This window comes from Panthera leo, chromosome B4 (genome assembly GCF_018350215.1).
Source record: "Panthera leo isolate Ple1 chromosome B4, P.leo_Ple1_pat1.1, whole genome shotgun sequence".
Lineage (NCBI taxonomy): Eukaryota > Metazoa > Chordata > Mammalia > Carnivora > Felidae > Panthera > Panthera leo.
The window spans coordinates 90,080,214-90,107,859 of NC_056685.1; the positions used below are offsets into that span (position 1 = coordinate 90,080,214).

A 27,646-nucleotide genomic window follows, 5' to 3' on the forward strand; every position below is an offset into this window, starting at 1 on the left:
GAGAACATATTTCACTTAATTATATAACATCTACTGCCTTTAGTGATTACCATCATACCTTTTCTACCTCAATTTTACTATTTTTTAAAAATTTTTTAATTATTTTTTTGTTTATTTTTTATTTTTTTATTTTAAAAAAAAATTTTTTAACGTTTATTTATTTTTGAGACAGAGAAAGACAGAGCATGAATAGGGGAGGGGCAGAGAGAGAGGGAGACACAGAATCTGAAACAGGCTCCAGGCTCTGAGCTGTCAGCACAGAGCCCGACACGGGGCTTGAACTCACGGACTGTGAGATCATGACCTGAGCCGAAGTCATGACCTGAGCCGAAGTCAGACGCTTAACCGACTGAGCCACCCAGGCGCCCCTCAATTTTACCATTCTTAAGGATATTATGATCATTGTATCATTTGGCTAGAGTTCATCCTTGAGGCCTTTTTTTCCCCTGCATGCAGAATATATGCATGCATGTTTCCTGAGCTCTCTTGTTATCCAAAGGAATTACAGAGTGTTATATAACATGTAAGCCCTTTATTTGCAAAACAACATTTAACTGATAAGAGGAATCCAATAAAACATAATTAGGAGGCTTTGAAATGCTTATAGAATAACCCGAATGTAAATAATAGTATAATTATGAAATATAAAAAGTTGCTAACATCTGTTTGGAAGAAGAGCCTAGGAATAATAGAATTTACCGGCATTCAAGTGACAAATTAGTATCAGTCACAAGGTTAGTACTGGGAATTCAGTACCTCTAATTCTGAGTCGTGATGCAAAATTCATTATAAGTTCTAGAACAGTTTTATCTTTGTGAGTGGCATTGACAGTTTTTAGGTGCATTGCAACAGTATTTTCTAACTCTTACTGAAATGTTGAAATTAGAGTTGACCAAAAGTTTACTTTGTCAGATTTCTGTTTTATTAGTACATTAGTCTCACTCACGCATAAAGTTAGATCACTCTGTGTGAATGACTGAAACAGTTGATTGCAAAACTTGAAATTTTTTTGTCAAAGATATGATTTTTTTTTTTGGCAGTCACTGAAACATACTGCTGTAATAGAAAAACTAATCTCAAATTAATCTTAGTTGTCTGTTAGACAAGCACCTCATTCTTAACCTGGTCCAAAACTAAGCTAATTAAACGCTGCCATATATGCACATATATGCACATGCACACACATCACACATACATACACACTCTTTAATGTTCTATTTCTGTCTCTACACGATAGCTCTGACTTTTTTTCTTCTCAGTAAGGGGAGCAAAATTCATTGAGCAGTCTGCTAATTGCTCTCAAAAATATTATCTCATTTAATCCTTCCAAAACCTAATGAAGTAAGTGTTATGATCTACATTATGTAAGTAAGGAAACTGAGGATCAGAGAAAGTAACTAATTTGCTCAAGATTTATCACGTGGGCTAAGTGATGGAGTCAGAATTTGAACCCAGCTCTGCCTCTTTCCTGTATACCACATTGACTAGATACAGCATAGGACTCTAGTCTTACGGGAACTGGGATGTTATGTACAGAGATGAGGGAAGACAGAGGAAGTGACATTTGAGTTTGGTTCCGTGAAAACATTTATTGAGCCTTTATTTTACAGTGGCAAATACCACTGACTATTCTCAAGGAGGTTGTAGGAGAGGCGTATATATAAGCCTGAAACTCTAACGTGCAGAAGTAGTTATAATATAATAGAGGCACTGAAGTAAGAACTACTATGAAGAAGAGTTGATTCCTTTCTAATGGAAGGGATAGGGAGAGGAGTGTGTGGAACCACCATAAGGGAAAGTTTCCTGGAGGAAATGATGACTAAACTGGTCTTGAAGGCTAAAAATGAAGAGTTCATTCCTTTTATGAGTCTGTGGGTGGTGTGGCGAGGGTAGGATAAATAGGATAAACATCAGAACAGAGTATTTATTTATCAAAAAATACTTATTGAATGCCTACCAGGGGTTAGGCACTGTGTAAGGTACTAGAGTCAAAGTAAAGGACAAGAGAGTTCATGGAGCCTATCGTGTACCAGGGAGTGTTGAGGGCAGAAGTTATACAGGCAGGAAAAGAAGTGAAGCTGATAGGTCTTGAATGCCTGGCCAGATTGGCTGAATTTTCCCTTGTAGGTGCTAGTGAGCATGGAAGCACTTGAAGCAGGGCTATTGACATGGTCAGAACTAGTACACAGCACTTTTGCAGCAGTAGGGAGGGTAGGTGTGAGGGGACTCAGGTTAGAGGCAGGAAGACCATAAGGGGCCATTACTGCATTCTAGATGAAAGATGAGAAGAAAAGGATGTATTTGAGCAGTATCTTGGAAATAAATTTGACAGCACTTAGTGTCAATTAGATATGAATGGTTAAAATGAAAAAAAAATGAGGATGACTCTCAGATTTGGAGTTTAGTGACTGGGTGGATGGAAGTAGTTTTTAACAGGATCAGGAATACAGAAAGAATAACAAATTAGTACAGAAAGAAACAAATTGAGTTTACCAATAATAAGTTGGTAAAGAAACAAACAAATGAATAGTTTGAGATGCATATGGAAAACCCAAATTCTTTTAAAAACATGATTTGACCACCTAAAATTAGTAAAGAAAACTACTGTGGGACAAAGTAGAAAGACATTTTGTAAAATATTATATATCTTTCGCTCTATGATTTCATTCATGTCTTCTCCTCTCTCCTAAGTCCCAACTTGGGATCAAAGGGTAGTTGATAGAAGCCGTGAAGATTTATCTTTCAGTGTGATAGGAGTCCATTTTCATAAAACTTCTCCTTTATCTGCGCTATCAAATTCAAGCCACAACACATACCATCATGAGAATTTCATCGTATAATTTTTTTTCTTACGATCTGCAGCAGAACATAAACTTGGAGGGGAGGAATGCTAAAATTCTGGTACAAGAGCAAATATTTATTTGCAGTTTCCGGTGCTAAAACTTTCTATTTTCCTGGAATGGTGGCAGAGTTCTAACTTAAAATATTTGAGACATGATTTAAGGACACATATGTTTAGGGCTTATATTCAACTCATTAAAAATACTCTTTTAGTGATAGATGTAGATACTGTAGTTTATAGTCCCAGGCGTAGGATTTAGTCAGCCTACATTAGCAACTCTTTCTTTAGATGAAATGGTCCGTTAAGGCATTCCATCTTTTTTGCACGTATAAGCTTTATTTTTATGAAAAACCTGCACATGGTTCTTGGTACATGGGAACCATCTCCAACTCCACCCCCGTCTCCATCTCTGTGTCATTCTTCTGGAGTAATGTTTTTAAATCGTTCTGGTAGTTCCCTAATTTTAGTCAATATAGTTATAGCACTGCTTCTTAATTCATCTGTTTTGTGTGATATCCAGTCATGAAAAATAAGGATCTATCTGCTCTCTCTTCTCCAATCTGTCTACCGCTGTTGACTTTGAAATTCCCTTACTATTCACTTTTGTAACAATAAATATTTGTTCATCGGCTGTTGGTAGGCTACATGCCAAGCAGTTGTGACAAAGATTCCAAGGAGAGTGACTTACGTGAGCAAAAGTTTCTTTTTTCTCCCACAGTAGCCCAGGGTAGGTAATAGCCCACAGGTGGCTTGCCTTCCCATTCAAGTAGCTTCCATGGCCCGGTCCAGGCATGCTGCTACAGTCGTTGCCATTTCCCAAGGAAGTGGACGGCTGAAGTAAGTGACTTTGTAAAGGAGGTGACGCGATCTTTCGAATTATTTTCCATCAGCCAAAACTTAATATCATGGTCTCAGCAAGGGAGGCTGAGAAAGGTAGCAGTATGTTCAGCTAAAATTGCAGAGGGTTCTATTACTAACACAAAGAAGGAAGAGTGGATTCTAAGAGTCAATTAGCATTTTCTGGTCTAGTTAGTATCTCTTGATGTTACTTTATGAAGTCCTGATAACTCTTACCCCTTCCTCTACCTTTCTTTCTGGCCTTCTGTACATTTTGTCCACAATATAAATGTTCTTTTTGTTTTAAAACGTGATGTTACTAATGTTTGCCTTCTCTTCTGAAACTGCAGCCAAATCGCTGTGTGTAGCTGGTCTCTAAAAGCTCATATTGTTACTTCCATACTTATTTACTTTCAGGTAAAAAAAAATGAGCTGTTGCCATAGTTCCTTCTTCTTAGGTTCAGGGTCATGATCTCTGGGCCACTGGAAAGGATATACATCATGGCAAATGGATTGTTTTTTCTTTTTCTTTTTTCATAGATTGATTAAAATCAGGGCACTGTATTTCTAAGGTCTGCATCTAGGCACTGACTTGTTTATTCCATAAGAGAAGCAGCACCGAAGGAATATGGTTAGTGCTCAGGGAGCTTTCTTTCAGTCACTTCAGGAATTAGGTTCATTGTATTCAGGAATTTTATTGTGACCAGGAACTACTCAGTTAGTTTTGCAGCTGAGTGAAAACTTTTGTCTTGAAGGACTGAGACTGGTTTGTTATCTCCAGGTGATCCAAGGTGAAGTAGGTCTCTCCTTTAATATCTGAGTATGAGAGGAGAGCTGTGTTTTCTGACCAAGGTAAGAATCTCTTTGGGGTATTTAGGAATAGAAGGGCTGACTAATGAGAGAGATTCTGGGCTTTTCAAGGTGGTCTCGTTGTTTTTCGTATTGGACTTCTAATCATTCCAGACCCAGTTATTTTCCCAAACAAGGACACAATCTGGAGCACAAGGGTCCCCGCCCTTGAAGAATTTTTCATGTGGTAGAAGAGATTAATAGAGACCACAGTTCAAATTCTGGCTGCATCATTTACTGGCCTTATGACCTCAAGCAAATTATTCTCTGAACCAGAGATTCTGCTGGAATGTATAATCCTCAAATCCCAGTGGTTTAAAACACTGAAGGTTTATTTCGTGCTTGTATTGCACATTCATTGTCAGTGGGGGGACTCTAGGATCATCGTTAATGGAGCAGCCACTATCTAATTAATAGAAATTACTGGTCACTTTTGGAGAGGGAAAGAAAGTTCTGGAGAGTCTCATAGCAACAATTAAGTGCTGTGTCTCAGAGGTGACATACATTATCATTTATGTTCACAACTTATTGCCCAGAACTAATGACCTGCTCTCACTCGATCACAGGGGGTCAGGAAGTGCATTCTTAATTTGCCTGGAAAACGGAGAGTCAGAAATGCTCGGCAAATAGCACCAATGACTACAACATATAGGAATGCCTGCCTGAGGGTTGATAAGAGGATTAAATGATACATACCTACATACAAAATGACCTAGTGCAGGTGCTCAAAAATGATTATCATTAATAGTAATATCAAGTAAGATGTATGGGTGCAAAATATTTGAATGATATTATAAAGTGTGACTAAAGATTTTTTCTTGTAAGCTATATAAGACTATATCACCATTTATATGAAATTGTCTTATAAATTAGAACACAGTGCACAGATGCAAGCTGGTGCTATTATCTAATAGATATTAGAGATGCAGCATTAGAGCTTGATTCAGTGTTGGAGCTACATCTTCACATGGTTGAAGTCGTAAGAGTAGGTGAGATGTGCAAGAAAGAGATTAAATAGAAATACACAGGGCACTGAACAGGTAGCTTTGAAGCATAACCACAGTTTGGAAATCAGAAGGAAATACAACAAGAGATAGAGAAGTGATTTCTGGAAAGGGAGGAAGAAAATGATACTGTGTAGTGTCATAGAAAAGTCAAGCAAAGGGTCGCCTGGGTTAAGCATCTGACTTCAGCTCAGGCCATGATCTCATGGTTGGTGAGTTTGAGCCCTGCATTGGGCTCTGCCCTGACAGTGCAGAGCCTGCCTGAGAATCTCTCTCTCTCTCTCTCTCTCTGTCTGCTCCTGCCCTCACATTCTCTCTCAAAATTAATAAACTTAGAAAGGTTAAAAAAAGAAAGAACAAGTGAAGAATGTTTCAGTAAGGAAAATCGACTATATAAGATGTCACGAAGAGGCATTGACATTCAGTTCTGCAAATTCCATGGGGGGGGGTGATATTAACGAATAATCAATAGAGAATGTTACTTAAGGAAGGAATGGTAGTCTTAATTGAGAAGTGTCTCTGTGCCAGGTGCTCCTCTAGTAGCAGTCTTGCAAGGAAGCTTTTATAAATTCCGTGTTTACAGATAAGATTCTCAAAGCTCAGAACGAAACTTGCCAAATGAAACCTAACTCATCAGTGAGAAAGTTTGAATTTGAACTCTAGTACCAGAAAAGCAAAAGGAAACTGTACTATGTAAACACAACAAAATGAAATAGTCATACCACACTGAAAAATTCTGAAGGCATTTTTGGTAGTAATCAAAAATGATTGATGCGGGTTTTGCTTTCTCATTGGCACTTTTTAAATATGAAGAAATACTTTTTAGATGAAACATATATAATGTAGATGCTATGAGCTATGAAATCAGTGTACATTTTAGAATAAAAAGATTTATGTTTTATATTGGAGATAGAAGTCATAAAATGTTACTGTGAGAATGAATAAATCCCTGTATTTGACCAGATGCTTTTCAAAACAGGAATCCTGAAAAAAATAGCATTCAGTAAAGTTATAATTGACATCAGAAGATGGGCTTTTGTCCATATTTCTGTTTTAATTATACCATTGATGTACCCTAATGGACACAGTGTAACCTTTGCATTGCCAATATTAGGTACACTTCTTTATGTCCCTTTCTTACTTTTTATGTGAACTGAATAATAAAATGTAGATGCTGCAGAATGTAGACAAGAGGGATTTTAGCTTAACGTTGTCTCCAGCTGGCCGTCTGACCTTTGATAAGTCTCTTTATGTCTGTTTTGCTGTTTACAGAATAAGAGATTTGGATCAGTTCATTGTTTCTCCCATTTTTTTTTTTTTTTTTCCCACTGAGATACACATGATGGCTGATACTTTGTGAGCAGCATAGTCACATAGTCATACGGCAGATTGTGATTATAGACTCGAGGAACAGATGGTCTAGGCCACACATTCCTGGTTCAAGTTCTAACTCCACTCTTCTCTCTCCCACTCAAGAAAACATGTCAGAAAACTAGTAAAACCAGGGTGACGTTGTTAAAGAGATAACTCTAAATACATCCTAGTTTTCTTAAGAATCTTATTCTCAAACTTTGACATCTAAAGTTAATTTTGAGGCGCCTGGGTGGCTCAGTTGGGTTAAGCCTCTGACTTCAACTCCGGTCATGATCTCATGGTTCATGAGTTTGAGCCCCGTGTCCGGCTCTCTGCTGACAGCTCAGATCCTGGAGCCTGCTTTGGATTCTGTGTCTCCCTCTCTCACTGCTCCTTCCCCCACTCATGCTCTGTCTCCCATTAAACTTTTAAGTAAGTAAATTTTTAACAAATTACTTGTGAAACACTTCATAACTCATATTTTACCCGTGGTGGGTGGTGAGTTCATGTTCAAAAACTGATGTGTTAGGTGTTCTCTAAGATTTTTTCCTAGTTCTAAACCTATGTAATGATACATTTCTGTTACTGTCAAGCTTTTCCAAAAGGTCTAATTCTTTGCTTATTCTACTTGCAGGTTTTTATTGGTAGGCATTACATGGATTAATAGTACCATGTGTATGATATACGTTCAGAAATGTTGAGTGACTTTATCAACAAGTTATTTTCCCTTTTGTAGCTATAACACTAATTCAGAATTTGTTTTCTTCTCCTTTACCAGCACACATGATTTTGTGAATTTCAAAGATTGGTGCTGAGAAAATTGGGTTGTAACATTCTGATTCTTACTTTCTGAAACCTGTCATGACTACCCTCTTCATTTTGATAAGACAGTTGAACATTTTGCATTTGTCCACAGACTATATGAAATAGAAAATGTACTAATTACCTCTAGAAGTAGTGAGAAGTCTAAATAGACTACTGATATTATTTTCTAACCACTTGTTGTTTCTTAAACATCATGGGATAAATTATACATGTATTTCTCTGTTCATTGTTCATTTATTCCACAAATATTTATTGAAGATTTGTTGTGCTGGCTATGTGCCAAGCAATATGCCAGACTAGCAGTTCTTGAAGTGTGGGCTGAGGACCCTTAGAGTCTCTTAGACCCTTTCAAGGGATTCATGAAGTGAAAACTATTTTCCTACTAGTACCAAGATATTACTTCCTGTTTTCATTGTGCTGACATTTGCACTGATGTTGGAAAAGCCAAAGCGGATAACACTGCTGGTATCTTAGTATGAATCAAGGTTTTGTGGCAACAAACTTTATTAGTAATCATTTTATGCTTTATTAACATACCCATGCGAGGAAAAAGCCATTTTCACATAAGAATGTCCTTGATGAAGTAGTAAAATTTATATTAATTTTATTAAATCTTGACCTTGATTACATATCTTTGTAATATTCTGTGTGAAGTAATGGGAAATACATTTTATAAAGTGTTTCTGCACACCAAAGAACAATGGTTGTCTCCGGGCAGAGCACTTGTGCAATTGTTTGGAACACCATTTTGCTTGACAGAATGACCAACAGACAAATTGTGCTCATTTCGACTTGGGTTTGGCATGCATTTTCTTAGTGAATGAAGTGCTGCTGCCACTTTAAGGAAAACAGCCGACAGCATTGTTGGTAATGATAAATTCGAGCTTTCAAGGTAAAAAATAAAAGTTTGGAAAACTTGTGCCTGCCACCATGAGCTTGTTTGACAGCTTCTCAGTGTTTAAAGACTTTTCTGATGAAATCAGCAGTGATATTAATGAATATAATTTTTGATATTGATAATGAAATGTGTCAACTTAGGAAAGATCTGCATAACCCAAATGAACATTGCATGATGTTACAAAATCATGCAAAGTTAGACGATCCATTCAAAATGCAAGATAGACCATGGAGTTTAATGTAATTGTGTGAAAAGTTTATTGATAATAGTTTCAGATGATCATTTCGTTGAGTTTTGGTATAATATCAAAGAAGAGTACCTATAATTCTCTGAAAAAGTTATTAAAATATTCCTCCCTTCCCAAGAACTTACCTGAGTGAGGCAAGATATTCATATATGCATAGTTTAGCCAAAACAACATATCACAACAGATTGAACACAGGACACATGAAAATCCAGTTTTTTTTTTTTTTGTTAAGCCAGATAGAAAAGATTTGCAAAAGTAAAAAACTCATGTTTTGGATAATGCAGTTATTTTTCACTAAAAATGTCATTTAGAAAATTTATTTTTTTAATTGAATATGCAAATATTTTTGAAATTACTCATTTTAATTTTCAATATGCTAAGTATTGATAGGTATGACCATATAAACAAAAGACATCCTGAGTCCTTGATAGTTTTTAGGAGTGTAAAGAGATCCTGAGATCAAAAATTAAAAAATTACTAACCCCAGAGTTATTTAAGGGGGAAAAAAAAAAGCTCTTTATGTAGCTTTTCTTTGGTTCTCAACACCCCTGGTTCTCTGCCACTCCCTCCTTCGAAGTTAGAAGCAATATTCCTTTCTCTATAATTCCATGTACTTTATTTCCACTTCTACTAAGGAAGGCATTTAGTGCATGTCTTATGTTTCCATCTAGGTTAGTATATTTTTTGGTAGCACAGACTATATCTTACATCTTTGCGTATTCATCAGCTCTTAGCACATTGTTTTCCCCAGGAATGTATATAGATGAACTGAGTAACTTTTTAAAATTCCTTATCATATTTGTTTTTTAAATTCCACATATGAGTGAAGTCATGATATTTGTCTTTCTCTGACTGACTTGTTTCACAGATGAACATAGGGGAAGGGAAGGAAAAATAAGATAAAAACAGGGAGGCAAACCATAAGAGACTCTTAGAGAACAAACTGAAGGTTGCTGGAGGGGTGTTGGGTGAGGGGATGGATTAAATGGGTGATGGGTACTAAGGAGGGCACTTGTTGGGGGGTGCCTGGGTGGCTCAGTCAGTTAAGCGTCTAGCTTCAGCTCAGGTCATGGTCTCCCGGTTCATAAATTTGAGCCCTGCATCGGGCTCTCTGCCAGTCAGCACAGAGCCTGCTTCAGATCCTCTCTTCCACTCTCTCTCTCTGCCCCTCCCCCACTCATTCTCTCTCTCTCTCTCTCTCTCTCTCTCTCTCTCTCTGTCTCTCTCTCTCTCTCTCTGTCTCTCTCTCTGTCTCTCTCTGTCGAGAATAAACAAACATTAAAAAAAAAAAGGAGGGCACTTGTTGGGATGAGCACTGGGTATTATACGTAAGTGATCAATCACTAAATCCTACTCCTGAAACCATTATTACACTATATGTTAACTAACTTGGATTTAAAAATAATGGTAATAAATAATTAAATAAATTAAAAAAAATTCCTTATCTTCAAAGTGTTATCTCTAAATGGTTTGGAAGATTGACTTAGGATTCTGAATAGCCAGGGTTCTGGCTGTTTCTTGTAACAAATGCAAACAGATCTTTGCTTAACAAAAGGGATGTCCAGTTCTAGCTAATGGCCTATTGACTGCAGGAAGTAAATGACGTAATTGAACACTTCATTCAACAAACATTAGCTGAACATAAACTGTGCTAGGCACTGTGCTAATAAGAACAACAATATTTTTATAGAACTTTATGGTAGATATTTAGATTAGTGGTTCTCAACTGGTGGCCCATGATGTTTCTTCTTTTCATAATGAAACAAAGGCAGCAACAATGAAAAAATTTTCCCACAAAACTAACTATATTCTATTCAGAATATTTCTTTTTCTAGTCTTGGTGTTAACAGTCTTTCTTTTCTGATAGTATGGTGAGATTAGGGTTTGGGCTTTTGTTTTTATTTTATTTTTATTTGACAAAATTCAAATTTGTCTGCTCTTTGTTGATCCCAGCAGTTTTCGGGGGATATTTTATCAGCCTGTGGAAAACCACTGATGTAGACATTCTTTTGGTATTTATTGGAAAGAGATTTGACCTTTAGGTTTGACATTTTAAATCCACTAGGACAATCAGCTCATTTATTCTGGGGCTAATTATCAACTTCGTGAGTTCTCTGGATTCCGTTTATACCGTCTCTCTTTGGCAGTTTATTGTTCAACTGCAAGGAAAAAAGTAAAAGGAAATAAAAATAAACCCAAACCAAAAAACCAACAAACTAATTTTAGTCAAATTTTTGGATGGCAGAGTTCTGGGGGGAAAAAAAAATGGGGAAGAAGTAAAAATTTTTGACCAAAGTAGGGCATTTGAATTATCTTTGGCTCTCAAGTCAGATTGTGTTTTCAACTTCTCACCTCTTTGTAGGAACTGCTGATTCCTGTGAAAGAACCAACTGGTTTTAATTCAAATTCTCACCTTTAAGCACTGTTAGCAGTTGAGACAGCAGAGACAAATAGCAAGGTGGGAAATGATGATCCATGGAGTCAGTCATTCATGGAGTCATTCTGTCACTCAGTACATGAGTGGCTATTGGGTGCCAGATACTAGGATACCAAGATAAGAAAGATACCATCACTATGCTTAGGAACTCTATAATCCAGAAGAGGGAGACAGAGACATAAGCAATTAGTGCCCTGAAAATTGTTTTAGGGGATGTGATAGCGTATTGGCCCCTGAGTGGAGGCCAGATGGGAGAGGTTAGGAATGGTGACGAGGAGAGTAAGGATATGGAATGAAGAAGGACGTGAAGGTAAAAGTGGGAAGAAACAGTGAACTTACTTGGGGGAAATTATGAGTATCCCGGTGTGGCAGGAGCATGGGGCAGGGTGGGATGCAGAGGTATGGTAAAAGAAAAGTCTCAAGAGTTAGGTGACAGATAGATGTGGAACTTCAGATGCTTTGTTTACGAATTTGGACTTCACCCAGAAGATTTACCAGAATGTGTTTTGTGGGGTGGTGATAGGAAAGAAAGGGTTTTGTATGGTCAAAACGATTTGAGAAGCACCAGTTGAGACAGTTAAGCGGGTATTTACTGTGAAACCTCTTGGATTCTTTATATTGGATAGCATTTCCACAACTATTTGACTACAGACTTGTTTGGAAGGGTATCTCCTGTTTCTCAGAACATGGTTTGGGAAACCTGAAATACGCATTGGGGAATCAACAAAAAGTTTTAATCAGAAAGTTATGGACTATCATGTAATCTGATTCTATTCTTAATGCATGGTGTGATAGTGCATTAGATGTTGTTCAACCAGTGTTTTTAAACACCAGATATTTTCAAAATGATGTGCTAGATATTCTGGGAAATTAGAAAGATGCATAGGGCGTGTGTCTGGCATTAAAAACACAACATGTTGATTACTTATAAATGTTATTCTGCTAGGCAATTATTTGAATCAGAGGCAATACCAAAGTGAGGAAGTTGAGAAGAAACTTGGAGAATTAGATTTTTGCTCAGTGCTAATTTCTTCAGGGTGTTTAATGTCAATTCTTTCCCCAAAGATTGTCACTCCTCAGATGCATGTGCTTCTTTTGCCTCTTTTTGGACTAGGGTTGTTTCTGGCTAGGGCCCTCACCCAGGCAGCTCAGGGAGTGTAAAGGGAAGAAAGCTGCCAAAGGGAAACTTGTTTTTTTTCCGGGCGTGTGGGGAGGTGTAGCTATTGAGTTTCTTGGCCCTCAAAAGTACTATATTATCAACATATTGAAGCTTTGGTAGATTCAAGGGGAGTCAATTCTAGACGTCTTTAGGAGATATCCTGAAGGTGTATCCAAGGGGTTTGGAGAAAAAATAATGAAAGTGAAAGAGAAAGGGAAGTTGCACCTGGTGGACAGAAAGAGCAAATCTAGAAATCTGAGAACGTCTTGGACTTTTTTTCTTCCGTAAGTCCTTACTTGTTTCACTCAGTGTCAAGGGAGAGAATCTTCAAATAATGTTCTTGAATTAATTGAATCCTTATTGAATGTTTATTGTCAGTCACATTATCTAGTAGGGAAACATGGAATCAAGTATTAGGAGTGGGTTGGTACAGCCTCAGGCTTTCATTGTCACTTGTATTGTGTGGTTAAGAGCACTGGCCCTGGAACTAGATGGCCTGTGTTCAAATCTATTAAATCATTTCAGTCCAATTACTTAAGTGCCCTAGTCCTTAGTGGATGTAGGATTTTAGCCAAATTACTTAACCTCTCTATGCCTCTACATCTAACAATGGGAAAATGATCGTATGTATCTCTTAAGGCCACGAGGGTTAAAAGAGCCAGTAAATTGAAGTGCTTAGAGCAGTGCCTGCCACACGCCAAGGGTTTCATCAACGGTTAGCCTTAGGATATCTTGATCCTACCATTTTTGCTAGGGTAATAATTTACTGTGGAAATGCATCAAAGAGTGGTAAGTTTTTCTGGCCTAAAAAAGATTCTGTCTTTGGAGAATGGCCTGCTATATCTAAATAGGATTGGGTGTAAGTGGGCTGTTAGAAATATCTAATTCATGTAATTTTAAAATACGGTGAATATTTGTGCATGTAAACAACAATAATAATAACAGCTAACATTTGCCAAGCATAGACTCTGTGCCAGAAGTTGTTCCAAGTGCTTTTTATCAGTTCATTTATTTTAGAGTTGAAACTGAGGCACCGAGGGGGTGAGCAATTTGTCCCAGATAACACAGCTAGTTAGGAGCAGGGTCAGGTTCAAACCCAGGTCATCTGACCCCATAGCTCACGCATCCGCTGTGCTAGCCCATCTTTTGTGCAAATGTGTTCTGTATTTTAGATCACTTTGTCAAAATATTTAATTCCATTTACTGCAAATGTAAGTGGAAAACATTAATTAAAACATAAATCAGTTCAGCCTGAAGATAGTTCTTTTTCTGTCCTAGAGTTGCTCTTGGCATCACGTTAGAGCCATATTGACTGTGATTCTTGTGTTAAGTTGATGTAGAAGATTGAGTTGGATTTCACCAAGGCATCTGGATGCACGTGTCCGTTCTTTAGAACTGTTTTTCACCTTATATCTTAGCTACATATTTTCAGAGTAGTGTGTAAGTAATGTCACTTTACATGCAGTTTGCAAAATTAGCTGGTTTTTCTGCTATAATTAGGGTTAGAGCTTTAAAAATATAAGGGTTCTATCAAATCCTCACCTATGAGATGTGTGCTTCGTAGGATTTTAAAACGGAGAGCATTGTGATGAATATGCTTTTTGCATTCTTCAGTGCAAAAATACTAGACTGCTCTAAAAGTTGATCATTTTAGTTGTTCTACTTTCTTGATGCGAATGTAACACTTCAGGGGTTTGCTTTTAAAGAAAACTGGGCAAAACTAATTTGCCACTAGATGGAGCCCTGGCTCTTTGGGTAGAAAGAAATGCACCAGTCTGGAAGTTAAATCACACAGTCATATCACGCTGGAGGGCCCCCCGGTATTCGAGGCCCCCAGCTTTTAATTGTAGAATGCATCTTTGTTCTTTGCCTGACCTGCAGAGTGACATCACTCCCTTTCTTCCTGTGTGCTGGCTTTGACACAAGCCAGATGGCCGAGGCCATCGGTAGGCGCACAGGCCGCCTGGTACCGCAGTTGATGAAACAGGATAGGAAGACGTTTTATGGTCAGCTGTGGGAGCACAATGAGGCAGCAGCTTCGCTAAGTAATTACATTCATCGTGCACACTTTATTCCTCTCGGAGAAGGTCACATGGAAAAAAAAATACGTTTTTATTTATAGCGTTGTGAGGTATAGACCTTTGATCTTTTATTAGTCAGTAGTCTGCTCCAAAGGAATGCTCTTTTCCCTGTTCTGCAGTCACTCGTGAAAATGACATGTTTATTTATGTTTAATGGTTCTTTTCAGCTGTGCATTGTGATACTTACCTTCCCTCTTCCTCCCTTTTGTCTCCAGTTCATAACACAAAAATGTTTTAGGTTTGTAGCGAGTTTAGTTTGAAGAAGTCAGAGTTCAGGTATGTTAATACAAGCAGATTTCTGTCAGATATACTCCAGAGTGATTTGGTAAAATACATTACTGTTTATTATGTGTTTGTTCTTCAAGGATGTCAGAAGAGACCAGGAACAGACTTTTATTCTGGGGGGATGAGGGCCAGGAAATGAATAAGACTTTCATTTTATGTCCATTTTTGGACATTTAGTGGTTAAGGTCACTTGTGATGCCAACTTAAAATAAAATATTAGAAGTTAGTATTAATCTAGTATTTTCCAGGCTTCGTTTGAAGTTTATCAGTGGCAGGATAGTACAAAACTTGAAGGAAAATACCAGCTGAACTTTTCTCTAAAGTTTAACACTTACACAGTTTTGAGATTCTTCCACATAGATTCATTTCCAAAACTTTATAAAATAGTTTTAGCCTTTTTAAGGCTAGGTTGTGAATATTACTCACAGAATTGGCCTAGAAATTATAAATGATAAGGTCCAATGGAAATTCCTATTTGCTATGCTTTGTTCAAACTTAACACATTCTAAAGTGAAGTCTCCTGGTTGTCTGTAGGGTGTTTGGCTCTGTATTTAAAAAAAAAAAAAAGATTAAGAAAGAAACTGTAACAAAAGGATTCTCTTCATCTTGCAATATTTTACAGTCTTCTTCAGGGAGGGAGATTTACAAATAATTGCTGGAAGGAGGCACCATGGTGTAAAGGAAAGAGCGTGGCTTTGCAGTGAGATAAAACAGGGTTTTCTAATACCTTTTCCACTGGTTATTTGCTATGTGCCCTTGGACCTTTGAGCCTCGATTTCCTCACATATGTACTGGGGGATAAAACCTACCTCCTAGGTTCATTGTAAGAATTAAATGATACAATGTGTGTATTAGGCCCCAGACGGTTCCTCTCACATGGTATGGACTCAGTAAATGCTGATTCTTTTCAACTGTTTTAAACTTGGTCTCTTTTCTGACCTCTTGCAAAGTGTGTTCACAGATTACACTTTTATATCTTGTATATTTTTTTCATAAGATGTAAATAAGCCTGGGTTGCAAGTAAGCTCACCGTTTGAAAAATAGGCATTTGAAATTTATTACCGCTGTGTGTATGTGTTCAGTTCCAGATAAAACCGTAACCATCAATTGTGCAATGAATGTGGTTAATTAACATTTGTGATGTTTTAATTTGTTTTTGTTTTCTTTTTTTCTCCTACTCAGCTCTTGCCCCTGTTCTTTGCCTCTCGTTTTGTTGGTGAAGATATCACAGTGATGTCTGCATTCAACCTGCTGCATTTGGTGACAAAGAGCCAGCCAGTAGCCCTGCGAGCCTGTGGGCTTCCCTCAGGTTGCTGATTCTTGTCCTGTACCTAGTGAGGGCACTGGTCTGGGTGGGTGTTTCTGCTGCAGGAAATGATACACCAGAACGTTTTGCTAAATTCCGTTTTCTTTCACTTGGGCCCTAATTTGAAGACGGAAATTGGTTATAAATCACCACTCTACTTGGAGTAACACTCATTTCCACAATCCTTATAACCCTTGGAAACATTGTCTAGTTTCCTTGTTCAGTCTATAATTGTCACTAATATTTCATGATATCTTCTTGTTCTTTAATGCACACTACACATCTGAAAATCATAATGTTCATGAGAGGCTGGCAGTCTTCATAAGAAACTGCCCCAAATCACCCAAATAGGATATTCATCTCTTGTTAAAGGATAATGAAAATGGTTTTCGTTTCACATGTGGTCATTACTTTGGGAACGGAAAAATGAAAATGAGCAACCGTAGTATAATACAGTTACTTATTTATTATAGTCAAAAAGAAATGATGTTGTACTTAACAATGACCAAATAAACAGAACATACATAGCATGCATGTGTCAACTGGTTCTTAATTTAGAACCACTCACTATACTTTTAAAAAATGTGATTTTCAGCTTGTTACACAAGTGAGGCATGAAAGTCCAAAATTGCCTTATGTGCCTATAGCATGAACTTAATATTTTACTTTTATTATGAAAGTCAGAATGGTCAGATATTTTGTGTGAACATTATTATCAACATTATTTCTATTTTCTATTAATATACATATCTCTATTGCTATATTGTCTAGAGAATTTAATTCCAGCTCATTAGACATTCACTGAATATTAACTGTGAGTGCCGGGCATTGTGTGGGGCAGTGAGGATATAATGATACAGAAGATCAAGCTGATTTCTCTAATGAGCACAGGGTGGAAATGGTGCTGTGTGAAGACCGTTGAACTGTGTGGTGATAGGGCTGAATGACGTTAGGGGAATTCAGAGAAGGGTGGTCCTCGTTCTTTGGTTGGGGGTAAAACATTTGGAAAGGAGGGAAGGTCTCTGAAGTTTAAAGGAGGGCTTCGTGGAGGATATAGTTTCTAAGCTAAATCTCAATCTATAAGCAGCAGTTAGCCAGGTGGCCAATGAGTGGGAAGGACAGCTGTCCGGTATGGACTAGCGTGGGCAAGACACGAAGGCCCGAAGGAGCAAGGTACGTCCAGTGAGAGGCAGGTTATTTAATATGGCCAGCTCGGGTGGGGGAGTACAAGCGCGAGGCGAAGAAGGAAGGTAGCCACATCATGAAATGTCTTAGGTGATGTTTTAAGGAATTTAAATCCTGGAGAAGGGGAAGAAGGTGAAATAACATGACTCGGTTTGCATTTTATAAGGATTATTGATTTAGTATGATGGAAAGTCCATGCTGGTTCCAGATGTTTCTGAGAAGGCTGGGATGGCAACCTGATTTGAAGGGTGGCTAAGGCCTTTGTTTTGAAGCTGTATTTGAGTAGTAAATGGCTGTTGTTTTTGTTGTTGTTGTTAAATAGATTTTATGTCTATTTGTGGTGACTTGAGAGGCTAATGAAGCTTCATGCATTGAGGGCCCCAATCACTCTGTCAGTACTTTTTCCTCCCCGAGCCAGCCATGCCCCTGCATCACCACACAAAACACCACCACAGAAAACACTGGGGGAATTTGAGTTTGAGGCTGGAGGGGACTCAGAAAGTGCTGAGAGCCTCAGGTTTGGAAAGAAGGGGGGAGGGACTCGAGAGAGATTCAGGTTGTAGAACGGACAAGGTTTACCTGCTGAATTGTATATGAGCTTGAGGGAGAACAGCAACTAACGCAGTCCCTGTGCCATGTGGAACTTTTTCCTAACTATGCATTATATATGAGAGTTATTTAGTTTATATATAACCAGGTTTCCCACTGAGTAACACCCCAGAGTGTGAAAAGCACCAATATTGTTCTTGTAACATGAGTTTTCTATACACAGAGGAGGCTGAGTATTTACAGAAACACCTCATTAGTTAATAAATAATTAATAATATATTCCTTGAGATATTAGAATCATGGAATTAAAGGATTTCATGATGGAATTGTTTAATTGAGATATAAGTGTCTTTAAATTTTGGTATCAAAATGATTCAACAATAAATTCGACAAAACTGATAATTGTTGAGCGGTAACCATTACTGCACAGGGCTTAAACACAGATTCTGGAGTCTGAGTTTGAAGGCTGGCCGTGCCGCTTAACTGGCTGTGTACCAGGCCTTCCTCATTTGTAATATGAGAGTTAATAATAGTATTAGGTTGCTGTAGGGGATGAAGTAGATGAGGATGTGAAAAGTGCATAGGACAATGGCTGGAATTCAGCAAGCACAATATATAAATGTTAACTAAGTTCACTGTAGGTCTCTGTGTCTATCTATCTATCTATCTATCTATCTATATCTTATCTATTATCTATCGATCTATCATGAATTTTCCTAGTATAATAGACTTTTAAGAACATTTAAATATGTCCTACCTTTCATTTAACTATTTTCACTTTAATAGGAACCACAAATGCACTTAATGTTTGAGAAATAACCATCTCAACCTGTTTTTATATCTTTATTTTACTTAATTCATCCTGCTGAACCGGGATTCAAGTCCTATATACATGTTTCTTTTATTCTACCTATCCAGGACTGATGGAAGCTCAGTCTCTTGCTTTTCTGGCCTGCAAATCCATTTTATTATTATTATTATTATTTTTTTAATGTTTATTTATTTTTGAGACAGAGAGAGACAGAGCATGAACGGGGGAGGAGCAGAGAGAGAGGGAGACACAGAATCGGAAGCAGGCTCCAGGCTCCGGGCCATCAGCCCAGAGCCCGACGCGGGGCTCGAACTCACAAACCACCAGATCGTGACCTGAGCTGAAGTCGGACGCTTAACCGACTGAGCCACCCAGGCGCCCCTGCAAATCCATTTTAATTCGCTAGATGAATTGGCTAGAATAGTATTCCATAATTCCTTAGCCATTCAAGCACCACTTACTTTTTACAGTGTTAATGAAAGTCAGTCTTCCAGCATTTACATATTTTATGACTTGAATATTAGTAAAATTGTTACCATCCACTTCTCTAACAGAATTCTACTGTTAGAAATATAGAAATGTTGAAGAAATAAAGTTCAATAGCAATAAAACCAACTATTTATATTTTGAAAAGAGAAGTTGAAGTGGGCATTCTGGTCCTTATTACTTTGTGTAAGTACAGAGGGAAGAGGCCAATACTGGAGATATGGGAAATTAAGGTGAAAGTCTGGAGTCTTGCTTTAATTTACTGTTCCCTGGTCAAAACCCATTACAACAAAATTCTCTGTAAATCAAAAAGATTTCTGCTCCCTTAGCCAGTACCCTACTAATTTCAGGTATTATTCAATACAAAATAATTCCAGAACTAAAAAATAATTGGAACAGGCTCTTAAAATTGATTATAACTGGATTGACCTGTAGGAAGGCCACATCCCAGAAGAGTGATCTATCATTTTTCAGCTTTGACTTCTTTTACTTCTTATTTTTAAATAAAGCATAATTTTAATTTAGAGCTCATTAAGTGCATCTGAGTTATGGTTCATTCATGTTTGTAATTAAAGGTAATTTCTTTCTCTCTCAGAATTTTGTCTTAATTTCCTATAACAGTTTCATTTTGTATTAAAAGAGCACTGGGATAGGAGTCAGAAAACTCTAACCACAGCCCTGTCGTTAACTTGTGTGACCTTGAACATGACTGTAAACCTCTTCAGATCTCAGTCTCTTTATCTTTAAAACGAAGAATTCAGATTAGATCATCTATTCAGTTCTGAGATTCTGTGATTTTATTAACTGTTACTTGTTTTTATTTTTGGCTTTGGCTTAATCAAATCTGGAAACTAATTAATGGCTAGGAATTTATAGAAAAATCTGCCACGTTGTGGTGGGAGGACAGAAATCTTTTCCACATTTGAACATTAGAATTCCTTACCACTAAATCAAGACTGAAGCATTATCTGAGGAGGGATTAGGGAGCACAGTTTTATACATAGTTTCAGTGCTTGATAAAAATTAAGTCTAATTGTAGCTTAGACTAGATAGCATGGTAGCTTCCAGCCAAGTGAAAGTATTTGTCTAAATAGTACTAATTATGGTGATAAATCATGCTTTTCTTTAGCATCATACACATAATATGTGGTCGTTACTTGACTTCATTGGTGTATTTTACAGTCACCATGGATTGAAGAGCCACATGGCTCTTGGGCAGCTCGTAAAGATACCGTATCATAATATTCTAATGTAGAAATTACAAGCCTTAGAGATATTTTGCAAATGGTGTTTGCAAGTCATAGAATATCTGTATAACTAGAACTCTCTAGAGCTTAGCACAATGCCTGGCACTTAATAAATATTTGTGAAGTGAATGAATAAACATTTGGAAAGTTTACATGTAGGTGAAGTGATAGCTAAAACAGAGAATACAAATTTATTTGAGCCTCTTTTGCATGGGAGGATTAAAAGTAAAGTTTATACTTTGGTTGGCTTTTGAATATATTATGGAAAACAATTTCCTTTCTCTTTTCTCACTTTATTGCATTTTATCCAATGCAGTTGATACCTGAGATATAAAACACATTGTAGCTTAACAGAGAGCAAAAAAGGGGTAACACAGATTCAATATATATTATCCAGACTTGTTTTTATTTTTTTTTCTCTCAAACAGTTGGAGTTTTGGTGGTAGATAAAATTTTGAGGAAGAGAAGAAGTACATACTATGCTTATTATGAGAATTAGGAATTCCGGCTCTTTTGATCACTTTTCTCTGGAGCAAATTAATGGTGTTTGCTGTGCTTTAAAATTTCCATTTGTAAAGAGGAACTACAACAGATACGCACCAAAGCACCATCCACACGTAAGAATAATTACTGTCCAAGTTTGAGCTGGCAATAGTTCATTAATGGCATCTAATATTATATTTACTTACCTTGAAAAAAAAATAATTGAAATCATCAGTGTGCTGTTCATCTACTGCATAGGCTGGCCTTCTATTCCAGTTTTATTTTTTAACCTTTTATGGTTAAGAAAAGATGAACTATCTTCATGATTCTTTGATAAAAGTTATGACTCTTCTCTCCCAGAAAGTACTTATGTGCACCTACACACAATTTTGTATGTAATTCAAAGGTTTTTGTTAGATATTCTGAAACTCGTAAGGGAAGGGCTCTTTGACCACAGGTTCAGAGCCTGTGTTCTAAAAGATACACGTGAGACCAACATAAAAAACTCTGATTAGAACACAGTATTCCTGATTTCTTTATTCATATCACCAGTGGAATTCTCGGCCACGTATTTGGATGAATGCCCTCCATTCTTCAGTTTCACCATTGTCTTACATGTTCATCTTACCTAACTTCTTTGATTACATTAAAAATGCTTTGAGGGAGATTTCTTTTTAGGGAACATAGTGTTTAAAAAATAGACATACAAATTTCAACTCACACAATTCACAAAAGAATTCGCAATTGATTGATTGAATGGTACCTACTTTTCCAGTAGATGGCGCTAGGTTTACATTCTTTCACAAGCATGAACGTGTACTGCTCTCATTAGCACATAGGTGCATTGTGAAAACTTAAACAAAAGTATGTCAAGAATATTACGTTAAGAACGTGGATTTACAAACCACAAATTTTTCTGCTTATATAATGTTCAAACAATATTTGTAGAGTGCAAAACCTTTTTCCATTTTCATTAGGATCCAAGTCCCTTATGCTTGGACATCTCATCGAAATTGTCTTTCATGTGTGGACTTTCTATAAACTGAAACAAGTTTTCATAAATTAACTTATCTTAAATCCAAATAGTGATTTAACAGTAATTTATAGTATTATATGCAACTAAATTTTCTTCAGCAGACCACCCAAGAATGAAAGAAAATTTCACATTTTGTTTTGCTGTGTTTCAAATTTTTATATAATCTTGAAAATGTTATTAGTTTAACATGTTGATTGTTAAGCATGAATAGTTTTTTACATGAATTAAAATATTTTTGGAAACTAAGAAAAATTATATTTAAAATGTTGACTAATGAGTGCTCTGATGCAGCTATTTTTTTTCTAAAAAAATGTTTTAGTAGCTCTATGACATAATAAAGTTTTAATGTTAATGTTGAAAACTTGCTGTATGACATCCAATTCCCACATGAGTTTTAAAAGTTATTTGCGCACAAGGCTAAATTATAGAACAATACATCTGTATGAATAAGGTGTTGGGCATATGGTTTGTTAAATGTAGATTTTGTTAATTTGTTGGTAAATATGGAATAAATTCTTCATATGTACATTAGTAATTACAAAATATGTAGCAACATCTAGTAGCAACAGAGATGAAAATGGGGACAAACAAAAGAACAAATTTTAGTTTGAGAAATTCACTGGTCAGCTAATTAACAATGACTGCAAAGAATATAAAACATATGAGTTCTGAAAACAAATGATAATTCTACAGGGTTAGATTATCTAGACAGTATGGACTTTGGGGGACTCTTATAAGTGAAGTTATTAGATGTTTGTCCATCTGAACATGTTCACAGTAATGTTACCTATCAGATCATAGAAGGATTTATTCAGATAAGCCTGAGCCACCTTTTGCTGTCATTAAACATATGTTTAATGAAGGAATGAGGACTGCATGGCAGTTCCCGGAGACTCTCTAATATTGAGGTTACATACTTGATGGACTGTCATCGTCGGTCTCTTCCAGTTTATAGCTTCATCCTAAACATTTTAATTAGGAATTAAATTTCCATGACTGTTTTTGCCAGATACAGTTTAATTTAAAGTGCTTTGAAATAAAAAGATTTCACTGAGATGCAATGGCAAATTATTTCTAATTACTTTTTGTGCCTTTGCATTAAAAATCAAGCATTTATTTAAAAGATGAAAATTTCCATTTGTTTATTTTCAACTCCCTAATATTTTTCTCTTTTCTTTTTTTACATTTAGTATGTTTGCACTTGTGTTAGTCACTTAAAAATGCATGCTATAAAAAATATACCATGAAATGATGAAGATACCAGTTATTTAAGTGATTTGTAAGACCTATACATTTATAGAATTTAAATTCACTCAACTGTTAGGGTAAGCATTTCCTTCAACAATAGATACATTTATTATATTTAGCCACATAATTACAAACAGAATGGAGTGTTAATTTAAATCATTAGAGTATTTGAAGAAACAGATTAGAAGCTTAGTCTGTACTTACTAGTTTATTTCTACCACCAATTTGCTTTCTGGCCCCATGAATCTGTTTTGTGTCCTTTATTCTTTCCTTCATCTGTAAACTAAGAATGATAGAACTTTCTTGTCAAACCTTTCACAATTAGATATAACCCTCAGGTGTTAACAATATTTCACATTTCCCAGAATTTATTCTGTGTGACTTTAATCCCTGGCTGTAAGGGGAATAAGCTGGACAAATTAAAAAAGGAGGGGGGTGGGATGTCCAAAAAGTCTGGGAAAGGTGAGCAGCCAAAGTCTATTTCTAATGTAGGAAATCCTTGGTTCCCGCCAAGTGATCCCTGGAAAGGCAGAAATTTTTTGTCTCTTTAGTTCACAACTGCATCTCAGCAAGTCGAATTGTGTCTGTCACATAATAAGCGTTCAATAAATATTTGTGGAATGAATGAATGGGTGTAAATAAGTAGCATCAGCTTGTGTATCAAAATAATGGCACATTGTAAGTAATGTGATCTCTGTTTTTAAGGAATGTACATTCTGGTGAGAAAGATGGCCATTTTAGTCGCAGTTTTGTTATCTATAGGATGAAAGAAGTTATATAGTTGATGGTTTTATGATTCTATATAAATATTTCCTCCTTTGTTTTGCTCTGGTGGGAGGGAGTAAAAGAAGTGAGAAGCGCGGTGCCTCTCTCTTTCTGCACAGAATGGCAGACTGGCTTCTTGGAATAGGATCTGAAGCAATGACAGTTCTTCTGAAGGATATTGAAGGAATGTGTAGATGTAATTAGCAGGAAGTGGTGGGGGTGGGGGGATGGCGGCATGGGGGTGGGAATGGACTGTGAGCACATGGGTGAGTAAAAAATGGGCATGTTAAAGCACAACAAAGCATGAGTTCAAGAAAGAAATGTAATGAATGACTAAATTAAAGCAGGAACACTGCAGACCAGAGAGCCTGGCTCTCATTAACCAGGTGTGTGACCACGTCCAGTAACTTTGTTAGGCCTTGGTCTCCTCATGAGAACTTTGGACTAGGAGTTTATCACTTTCCGAATTGTAACCGGAGGAACACTGGTTCTACTAAAGCCATGTAAACTGATCTCATTGTCAAATTGAGAAACTGCATACTACCATATTGTATCAATTCTATTCTCACATTTTATCATCTTGTTAATCAGGATGCAGTTTAAACCATTGTGTGAGAAAATATTGTGTCATTGGCAACTTTTTAACTTTTCTAGTGGAGCATAAAATAATGGTGTGTCAGAATACCACATTCTTAATAATGCACATCAGCATTAAGAAAATCTCTGAGATCTTCATTAAAAAGCCCACGTAATGTTGATTTTTCCAGTCTGGTTGGACTGTGGAAACTTATTCTTGCCAATCCCCCCCTGCTCCCCACAAGAACAACCTGTTAGCGTTTTTTTTAGAGCCAGTGTTTTACAGATTACATTTTGGGGAATGCTGGATTAGGTAATCTCATAGTCTTAAATCCGGAGATTTAATGGAGTATTAGCCATAATAATAGATTCAAATGTAGAACTCGAGAGAGGTAATAAAGGATTCAGAGTAGTAATAAAGGCAAAAATATTTTAATCCATCATCATTTTTTTTCACTGATTTTAAATATTGTAGGGTTTTTTTCTTTTTTTCTTTTCCTTTCTTTCTTTTTTTTTCTTTCTTTTTCTTTCTTTTTCTCTTTCTTTCTTTCTTTCTTTCTTTCTTTCTTTCTTTCTTTCTTTTTAAGTAATTTCTCCACTCAATGTGGGGCTTGAATCTATAACCCAGAGATCAAAAGTCACATGCTCCACTGACTGAACCAACCAGGTACCCCTATTTATTGCAGTTTTTTTAAAAGTTTACTTATTTATTTTTGAGAGAGAGACAGAGACAGAGACAGAGCGAGCGAGCAAGGGAGGGGCAGAGAGAGGGAGAGAGAGAATCCAAAGCAGGCTCTGTGCTGTCAGCGCAATATCTCACGAACTGTGAGATCATGACCTGAGGCGAGATCGAGAGTCAGACGCTTAACCGACTGAGCCACCCAGGCGCCCCTGTTGTAGTTTTTAAACTAAATTCCAAGAAACATAGCCAAAGGCATCAGTTAGAACACATCTTTTAGGAAGAAGATTTAAATATAATTAATTAAAATGGAGAGTTGTATAAATCTTTAAATACAACATATACTTACTTAGTACTTACTCTTTCCCAGGCATGGCGCTAGGTGCTAGGAGTACAAAGATAACCAACATATATATGTACACTGTCTTTCAAGGAGATTGTATAGTTCAGAAGAAGCCTTATGGCTTTCCTTTACTTGTCCGGGTGACAAAGAAAAATGTGAGATTTTTTTGACTTTTTTGTCCAGACACTTTCACATTTTTTTCTGAAACATATGGACTCAAATTCAGCTGACCATTGAGTGGCAATTGTAGACTTGTTTTCTGCCCATTGTTTTAGAATTAATTTAGATTTTAAATTTGATTTGAACAGTAATGTAATTTTGGAAATTTACGAAGCTGAGCTCTTAGACAATATACATTTTATTTTCTTTCTAATGAAGTATTCTTAATGTTACATTTAAACAAAATTCTGCATGATCATCTAAGCTAGGGATCCTATCCTTCCTTCTTGTGGATGGTTACCCCTCATCTTCCCTGCAGTCTGTGCTCCCAAGGGGGTGAGGGAGAATGGGGGAGTGAGCTATTTTTTGCAAGTCTTTTTTGATTGCATGTGAAATGCAGAATGGAAATGAGCCTGTCTGTTTTTAATTTTTTTTTTTCTTTCCCTGTATGGGCTATGATGTTCTAGTGAAGACCCATACTAGAAAAAAAAAAAAAAAAAAAAAAGAATTAAAAACAGGGAACTCCAACTTTGTCAGACATTTCACATGCAATCAGATAGACTTGAAGTTAAGTGACTTTCTCTTCCACTCTTGTCACTTGATGATGGCAGTTCCTTTAAAAATTCTCTTTCTACTCATATGCTTTGCAAGCAAGAAAATGCTTTTGGATCAAGACATGTTTTAAATATTTTCCTAAACTCTAGGCTTTTGGTCCACATTAATATAAAAATGATTGCTGTTGATATTTGCATTACATTCTGAAGAGTTGATAAAGTACTGTTTAATTCTTTTAGTACTTAAAGAATGTTGATATAATTATTACCATGCCTGAATTCAACAATTAAAAATTTGTAACCCACAAGTAAAAGAAATGCAAAATGTGGTTTCTATCTTATGGAGTCATTCAGGTGAATGTTTCATCAGAATGCACGTAATGGTAAAACTCTCCATGTCTCCTCTCAAGAAAGTCACACATCTCCACGTAGGAGAACTTACTATTAGAGGCTAGAGTTTTAAACCATATTAATAGGCTTTGGAAGCTGTGGGAAATAAACTTACTCCCGTTGACTTCCAGTGAGAAAATGCTTGCACACGTTCCCCTTAATATTAAAACTGCCTTATTTCTTAGCTCCCCAATTTCTCCTCTTCCAAATCTAAATCTACAACTTTATCCTGGCTGTTTTTACTTTGGTAAGTTGGCCGATACCACTTACAAGAAAGACCGTCTGCATTCCTTTCATCAGGGCAGGGTAGTTACCATCTTGACATGGGCACATTGGATCACCCTACATCTCAGCTTGTGTAGATGGAGGGTCTCTGTCCTATTTGAATCTTCCCTGGCCCTCTGATCCTTAGATGCTGTTTCTACAAATTATGAGCTTTCCATATCTCATTACAACTGGACCTAGCCAGTCTAGATGGGCAAAGTTTAAGAGTATTGATGTCTTCTTTGTCAATTCTCCATGCACAGAAGTTTGCACATACTTTCACCGTAGGACTATACATTGTGTTGATTGCTTTTCTTATCTTTCGTGCTGGAACGGGTGCTCTCCTCGACTTGTTCATGTTTTAACTTTCCAGCATCTTAGTTCTTGATTCACTGTAGATGTTTAGTAAGTGGTTGTAGAAAGTATGAATTAATATGAGGCTCAACATATTGTCAAAGAATTTATAGTCTGGGAAAATAAAGCAGAAACGCCTAAAGGCATTTGAAAATAATTGTAAAATGCTATCTTAGCCTGTGTAAACAGCACCTCTCAGAGTAAATGCACTGGTACTAAGGGTATCCAGAGGAATGGAGTTATCAGAGTAGGGATTAATTTATTAGGTAGGTAGATTTGGAAGGAAAACTTGCTTGAAAGTATATTCTCAGTTTATCTATTCAAACCTTTAGTATGGAAACCAGAAGACTAATTTTATCATTCAACTATGCTCCACAAAAACATATGGTCTTGT

At 36.7% G+C, this 27,646-nt stretch overlaps 1 protein-coding gene across 5 annotated transcripts in view; it reads left to right on the plus strand.

The window, feature by feature from the left end:
• Nucleotides 1–27,646, plus strand: part of MSRB3 (methionine sulfoxide reductase B3) — a 170,477-nt gene that overhangs the window by 14,403 nt on the left and 128,428 nt on the right. For all 5 annotated transcript variants that reach the window (XR_006204937.1, XM_042947080.1, XM_042947079.1 and 2 more), the window contains exon 2: nucleotides 16,000–16,126. Coding sequence is in view for 4 of the 5 variants with exons in the window: in XM_042947080.1 (XP_042803014.1) it covers nucleotides 16,000–16,126 (127 nt within the window). In the remaining variant the exon portion in view is untranslated. The remainder of the gene's footprint in view (nucleotides 1–15,999; nucleotides 16,127–27,646) is intronic.